At 40.9% G+C, this 7,500-nt stretch overlaps 2 protein-coding genes across 6 annotated transcripts in view; both read right to left on the bottom strand.

Annotated features, from left to right (window-relative positions):
• LOC137975153 (uncharacterized) overlaps nt 1-2,294 on the bottom strand; it is a 9,386-nt gene extending 7,092 nt beyond the window's left edge. For 2 of the 5 annotated variants that reach the window (XM_068822235.1, XM_068822233.1), the window contains exons 1-2: nt 2,140-2,288; nt 1-4 (exon numbers count right to left, since the gene is read on the bottom strand). The exon at nt 1-4 is cut by the window's left edge and continues 157 nt beyond it. Coding sequence is in view for 1 of the 5 variants with exons in the window: in XM_068822237.1 (XP_068678338.1) it covers nt 2,140-2,157 (18 nt within the window). In the remaining 4 variants the exon portion in view is untranslated. Of the gene's footprint in view, nt 5-241; nt 369-2,139 lie in introns of all 5 variants that reach the window. The other 3 variants (XM_068822234.1, XM_068822236.1, XM_068822237.1) reach the window with 3 other exon arrangements.
• Nucleotides 2,295-3,510: 1,216 nt separating this feature from the next.
• Nucleotides 3,511-7,500, bottom strand: part of LOC137976030 (uncharacterized) — an 8,344-nt gene continuing 4,354 nt past the window's right edge. The window contains exon 4 of the mRNA XM_068823285.1: nt 3,511-6,523. Within this exon, the coding sequence (XP_068679386.1) occupies nt 6,278-6,523 (246 nt within the window). The 3' untranslated portion in view covers nt 3,511-6,277. The remainder of the gene's footprint in view (nt 6,524-7,500) is intronic.

Raw genomic sequence — 7,500 nt, 5'->3', positions numbered from 1 at the left:
TGTTCTTAGAAAATGAAAAAAGTCACAAGATTTTAAATAAATACATTAGCTTGAACGTTTTGCAATGACCTTTGCCACATCCTTACTTAAGTCGAGAGTACACCAGATTTAAATACGCTTTGTTGGCCCTCGGGGAATAACAACCCAATTTTTCAAATCTTCAACACGGAAAACATAGATATTGTCGTCAAATTATTGCGTTGAACATAAAATAAGGAAGGGACATAAATAGCAAACTTACTAAGTTATACGCAATACAGTAAGACGTGTAATACTTTCCGCCAGAAAATGAAATGTGTGATGGCCTTTTTTTCTTCGTTCATCTTCGAGTTTTTCGCCATTGTCACTCCAGAGATTACGTGACACTCCTTTCCGGGGAGAAAAGATAGTTACAGTAGGAAAAAAATGTAAAAAATTACTTTGGAAAGACAAAACGCACATTTTTCTTTAGCAAATATTATGTTAAACCTTCGAAACCACAAATATCCCTGAAACGAAACAGCTTGAACGAAACCACTTCAGAAGGAAATAGTAGTATCTTTTATCCGGAAGGGATAGAAATATTTTAGTTCCTGCTCCTTCGATTTATTGTCTGTCGAGGAAACCTTCAACATAATCATTTAAAGTGAACATGAAGTGAAATCATTCAGCTCATGTTCTGCGATGTTTTCGGTTGTTTGCTAACATTGTCTATTTCTCTCCCTGAGACCACCAACAAATAGTTAAAAGAGCTTAGAAATGGAATTCTAATTTGCAGTTTTCTGACTGGCTCACAACTCTCGTTTTCAGATCGCGCCAAGTGATGTTGGGATTTCCTGGTATTCAAACGTTCAGTCTTTATAAAAAATGTAATAAAACTATTATTCTGGCAGTTCCAATAGCGCTGTAGCTAACTTTGCCTTACGTGCTTTGTTATTTGACCATCTCATAATCAAGATCGCGCGCACATGGAATTCTAGAATAGTGGTTAAGTTTAATTTTCATTATCATTGCTCACGCGCCGTGTCGTATGACTTGCATTACCTATTGCATCATTCACTTCTGCGTAAGTACTTACGGAGTCAACTATTTTCTCAATATAAACAAATTGTTAAATCAAGATAACTCTCGACTGGCGTTACGTTTTTCTTCGAGTTCCAGTCCTTAAAATCACCTTGTTTGAACGAAACTGAAGATTTTCTCCACGAAGAGACAGCTAATCGAATACGCCAGCCATGCGGTTCTTAACAAAGACAAATTGAGTCACTTCGTAACGACCGTAACCCATCACAGACTGTGCTTTTAGGCGAGTCGGTTTAATCTCCCGATACAGCGAAAGAGAGGAAGTTTATTCTTTTTCCCCATTCTTGGTAAAAAGCAAAGCAACTTTGCTGACAAGCTGGGCTAATCTCAAAGGCAAATAAGGGAATTTTGATCAAAAATTTGGTAGGGAAATATTTCTCTTCTGCCACTGTTATGATGGATCCTTTCGCACTCGTCTCTGACGTCCCCTTGCGTTGAAAGCAGTGATTTTCTATGGTGTGTTTAGTTCTTCAGTATTGGCTTTCATTCGGTTTCAGGATGTCACTATCGTCTTAGCAGTTTACACTCAATTTGTTACGTCATAATTAGCCAAAACGTCCGTTTTTATACTTTTGCTATACAACCGGCCTCAACAAGAAATAAATACTTGGGCAAGATTGTTTTGCCTTGCTTTTTCGCCTACACACCTACACAGGTGAAAGCTCAGAAGACTGTCAAAATTATGCAGAACTTCGTTCGACAAGCTTGAAGCTTTCTTTCTTCTTATCTTTTACTCCTTAGCACTGCTTCACTCTGAGCTGCAAGTCAGTTGATACTACCGGAGCCTTTGAAAGTCGGGAGGCATGGAAAGTGCAACGGCGAGGTTTTAGCATTCAAAAAGTCCAACGCTTTTTTGCGGGTTGTGTGTATACACTTGCAAACCACCATTTCTAAATCACGACCAGTTCCAATTCGATCTAAAATTCAGTGTAGAACATTTAGTTCAGAGTGGGTGTACGGACAGTCCTTATTTTGATTGAGCAACTTTTTTTTTCCATCATTTATTTAGTTCTGCGTATAATATTTTTTTGCCTGACTCCAAAACAAAAACATCAATATCTTATATAACTCTTTTACCTCAATTTGATCTAGCATTTCCTCTTGCACAATGTTGTACTCAGCCTATTTTAAATGTAGTTGTTACTGACATTAACTCTACTTGACTTCCGCGGTTTCCAATTTATGCTCCTCCGCCTAAATTAGTCCTCCTGTGTCCTCCGCAGATACTTTAACTGTCCGTCAGTAGCCAAGCTTTGCGGAACTTTACTGATATCATCACATGCTATTTCCGGAACAACTCGAGCTGGGGATTTGACATGCTTCGACGCCACGTGCTTCTCATCCACCTTGCAATTTTCCATTTTTGCGATGAACTTCCAACCCCTGTCTCTGGTACGAATGCACGATTACTTAAAACGCTTTGGGCCAGTTACTTAAACGAAATCTAACTGTCTTCAATGACCACTTTTTCCTCTACAACTTGCTTGAAGGCAGTTGCTGTAAGTTGAGTAGATAGTAGCTCTTCTGGTTCGCTCTTGTTTTTTGGCAATGCTGGAATAGTCGATATAGGTCAGAAATGAAACTTGGAACGCGTTTTTATGAAGAACTGCCGAAATCTGACGTTTAAATAATCACCCCAAATAGGTTTCTTTTAGTTTGTGTGTGAGAAATCTTCTGCAAACGTCTTATTTTTGGCGTTAGCAAGGCACAAATTTCAGTGGATCTTCCAATTTGTTACGCTTTTATGTGCGAATTTTTCAGTGTACAGTCGTAAACGTTCTTAGGTTACGTGGTTGAGACTGGCAACATTATATAATAATATACTTAAGTGATCGCTCTCCTTGGGGGCTTTTCAGGTTCAATAAAGTCGCTGCTCACAACATCGGGCCGAAAATTTACATAAGGTGCTTCTGACCCCGGGGGGGGGAGGGGGAATCTCGATTTAACAAAGCTCTGCTGCTTCTATGATATCCTTGGTGCAGCGAACCTTCGTTGAATCTCAAATCCAGGTTCAACTATAAAGGGGATCTGAGCTATCGCAGTCGTCAGAACAGTGGCTTTCCATCAATGGAGAATTTATTTTACGGCTGGAATCAATGAGTGCTTTTCATCCACGTAATTTATTCTTGTACTCATGTCACCACGGTTCCACCAATGGCAAAGATTCTTCGTGTCCAAAATAAACCAATAACAACCCGTTACTTTTGGGATGATTTACCATTCTGAATCATGGCTTTTTAATGCAGGCAAAGCTCCCCTCGTACAACGGCAACGACAACGCCACGAAGCGAGCATATGATTGTTTAAAAAGGAAAAATACTCGTGCTGCACGTGCAGCACGAATTTCCGTGCATTTCTTTGCCGTACTCCACAAAGCAACAACGTGAAATCCCCAAATTTTAGGTTTTGACGACTCAGCGGACAAGGTGAGCATACAACAATGAACCATTAATTTTCTACTAATTTTATTTTAAAACCGTTTATACCCATCCAGTTACAGGATACAAGGAGGGAGTACGTTTTTGCAAACGTTGGCCATGTAGCACTTATATTTGAACAGACTTAACTGATTAGAGTGTAATGTGAAGTGCCAGGTTTCTACCCCATATGAACCATGTGAGCGTTAGCCGTACTAACGGACTAATGCCCTACTAATGGCCATCTTCAGTTCCCATGGCCTGCTCCCGTCTGACCTTGTAGCTCAGTCGGTAGAGCAGCGGTGATCTAACCCGAAGGGTCGTATGAGGTAGAAACCTACAATAGCACTTCACATTACACTCTAATCAGGTAAGTCAGATACAGGATAGTTCGCCCGTATTGTGCACAAGTCGGAATTTTCGCAAAATACTTGCGATAGCGCTAAGTTACAGGCGTGCACGTGTCTTTTGGTCAGCGCCAAGACACGGAGCTCTGGGATAATTAATTTCCGGAACTCCAAGATTTTAGGAGTTCTGGTTTCAGTGAAAAGTGAAACGGGGCGATGATTAGAACTCAATGGTTTGAACAGCAGCGACAAATCTTCGTGTTTACAAGTTTAGTTGGAGATTTTTGCGTCATATTCGCAAATTACAAGCTATTTTACACTGGGTAGTTTGCGCATGAGCAGTTTGATAAATCAATTAGCCAATCAACACAGTTCTGAGAATTGATTATTCCAGAGCTCCGTGTCTTGGCGCTGACCAAAAGACACGTGGGCTCTGGGGACGAGATTGTCTCAAGAGTCTATCCTGCAAGGTGAGGAGACTGCGCAAGAGGCGAAACACGGCTGCCAGTGATCATAAGTGCTTGCTTCGATTGCTGCCCTCGCAAAGCAAACTTCCGCCTTGTCGGCTTCTGAAGAGTTACTCGTACCTTTCGTACGAAAAGAGCGAGGAAGAAATCGGCCTTTTTATAGATACCATAATGGTAATGGCACCTGTCATGCGCCATCCATTCGATAACTTTCCTTTGTATGTGGACGGCCACATGTTCCCTTGCTTTGCACGCGTCTGTTTTCAAATATGGGGAGTAAAGTGCTGCTAAGACCAAATTTTTCTTTGAATTACAAAACTATGTTGACTAAACAATTAGTGACCCAAGTTTTAAGTGTTGATTTCAAAAAGACACCTGTTTATTTTTACTTGAATTTTCCTGTTTCCTTTAAAATCTTGACAGCCCTGGATCGAGGAGAAAATGACGTCAAAGACTCACTTGTTTATGAATGCAATGCGTGTGTACACGGCTGAATTAATAGGCAGCACGGGAGTTTTAAACTAGCGTTTTGCATAAATAATAAGCTGCATTTACACGCCGAAGTTTTGAGCCAGTGAGTAAATGACGTCACTTTTCCCTGAGATCCAATCGGTCGGTTTTGAACGTGAGTAATGGCGGACCCTGAAATCCAAAACTTACACTGAAAGTAAACCGCCTTTGGGTAAAAATCAAAGCTCAAAATTTTCCCAGTTCGGTGTTAAGCAAACACACTTTCAAAATCTGAAGAAAAAAGAGAGTGATTTTTTGATCATAATACATTCTCGTCACCGCAGCCTCGGATCAACCCAAGGCTCTGGGAAATTCTATGTAGGAGGACATACGCCGTAGGGCTCCTATAGCCAAAAATTGGCTATTTGAACCTGACGGCGCCTGCTCACTCCTCGTGCTAACGTGAATGCACCAATTAGAGACGCTTTTGATTGTTCTTTACCAAAACCAATGAGAAGACACCTTGTTTCAGGGTTCCCCAAAGCTCTTCTCTCCCTCAGTCAAGAGAAGAGCTCTGGGGTCGAGATTAATCATAATAGGGACCTTACCCAAGGAAGAGGACGACTCCAACGAGAACGTCATCTAAAAATATTATTTCTCGTTATTGTAACAAATTCGTGATAACTCCAAGTCGTTCGGAATGGAAAGTGTTTATCAACATTGCGGGAATAACTTATTCCCGCAATTTGAAACTGGCATAAACGGTGTGGTTGTTTGGGAAGAAAATTAAAAAATATTTCGTCAGGTTCTCAAGTCCTCTACACGACCTTAAAATTAGTCAATTCACGTCGTTGTCGGGACGAGGACGGCAAAGGAATGTACCAAAATGCAAAACGCACGTGCAGGGCGTGCAAAGCTTTGTTTTTGCTCATTAAGTCCACTGTTTGGTGGCGTTTTCGTAGTCGTCCTATCGTAAGGTCTCTAATAGCACTTTAAAGCACGCGACGGAAGGAAACCGAAATTGAACATTTCGCATGCCAGGACAGTCATGTCTCCCAGATTTTTAAACTAAACGTCTCTTACGGGGAAAAGATGCGTAACAATATGAATATCGTACGGTAGTGACAAGTCACTTCCGGTTTCAGTATACGTGACTCAAAAATGTCTCGTGCTTCAAAGCTCACTAACATACGCACGTCTTCCTTAACAATCCCACAATGCTGTTCTAGCACACAGTCTTTTCAGTATAGCGACTTATGAAGAATATCACACACACACACACACACACACACACACACACAAAACACACAGACAGTACTTCCACGTGAATTACAGTTCTGTTTCTCAAGTGTTCAAAAACCAAAATTTGATTTGACTTGTGTTAACTTGTTAATTTCAATTTACAGTGTCCCAGATTAGTGCTTAGGCACTTAAATAAAGTTCCTTTCCTTTCGATTTCCTTTTTTCAGAGTTCATCTTGGACTTTGTTTTCTGGATCAGTAGATTCTCCTACTCCATCCGGGAGGTCTTGCTGTTAAAATTGCACCATTGCTTCCGATTTATTCAACGTGTGGTCAAAGTAGCTACCATGAAAACCAAACCAGCTCTGCCGATCTCGAACAGTATCCACGCCCGGCTTCATGAAGGCCTTCCCGTTTTCATCACTGGCGAGATATTCTTTTGATGCGAGGGACTGGACGGTGGCAGGACATGCAACAAGAAGGCTTACCTTTTCGATGTGAAAGAAGTATTTGTCTTTTGTGGGATAGTCCTTTAGTTTCTGCCAATAACAGAAATAAATAATAAATAAATAGATAAATATAAGCAGAAAGCAAAAGAAGCGTTGTTCCGCTGGGGTGGCAGAATATTCTCGGTTTGGTTTTGGAATCATTTTATTCATGAAGAGATTTATTTTTGGATGTCGATTCGAGGAATACTCGGAAAAAATCCGAATGCTCCTCGGCAGGAGTCGAACCTACGACCTTCTACGATCTGTAGCTCGGAAGCCCTACCACTGGGATAGATGTTGACCCCGGTGAATGAAAATAAGAGATTTTTTATCGATGGTGAATCGGAAATACTCGGAAAAAATCCGAGTGCTCCTTTGCAGGAGTCGGGCCTACGACCTTCCGGTTGCTAGTTCGGATGCTCTACCACTGAGTATTCATTTATTATATTCTTATTCGCTTTAATTTGTTCCGTGGTGTTCACTAGAAACTTTGGGAGCAACGGCAACGGCAACGAGAAAGTCGTCGTTAGATGTGAATTCGCATTGTATTTTAACGTGACAAACGTGTGGCAAACCCTTAAGGAAGAAACTAGTATGAATTGCGCTCCATTTAGGGAAGAAAATGAAAATTTATCCTAATGCAACTGTTGTTGTTTTGCTGACGACGGCAAGGAAATTGACAAAAAGTGAAAAGATGCGCGTGCAGAGCGTGCAAAGCTATTGCTTTTGCTCACTAAATATGTTGGCCACACCGGGTTGGTGTTAGCGTGTGTCACCTTGCTTTTATTGCTGCAAATTTGTGACGTTCTCGTTGCTATCGCCCTTGTCGTTGCTTAAGCTTCCTCTTTAATTAAGGACGACGGCTGCGAGAACGTTATCTAAAAATATTATTTCCCGTTATTGTAACAATTTTGTGATTACCACAAGTTGCTCGGCATGGAAAGAGTATGTCTACATTCCAGGAATAAAATTTGTGAGAGCGATGTGGATATTTCCAGAGAAAATTGAAAATTCGACCTTAAAGGGAA

This window comes from Montipora foliosa, chromosome 11, assembly GCF_036669935.1.
Source record: "Montipora foliosa isolate CH-2021 chromosome 11, ASM3666993v2, whole genome shotgun sequence".
Lineage (NCBI taxonomy): Eukaryota > Metazoa > Cnidaria > Anthozoa > Scleractinia > Acroporidae > Montipora > Montipora foliosa.
Note: the sequence above shows the minus strand (reverse complement) of the source record. Positions and strands in the feature narration are given on the sequence as shown.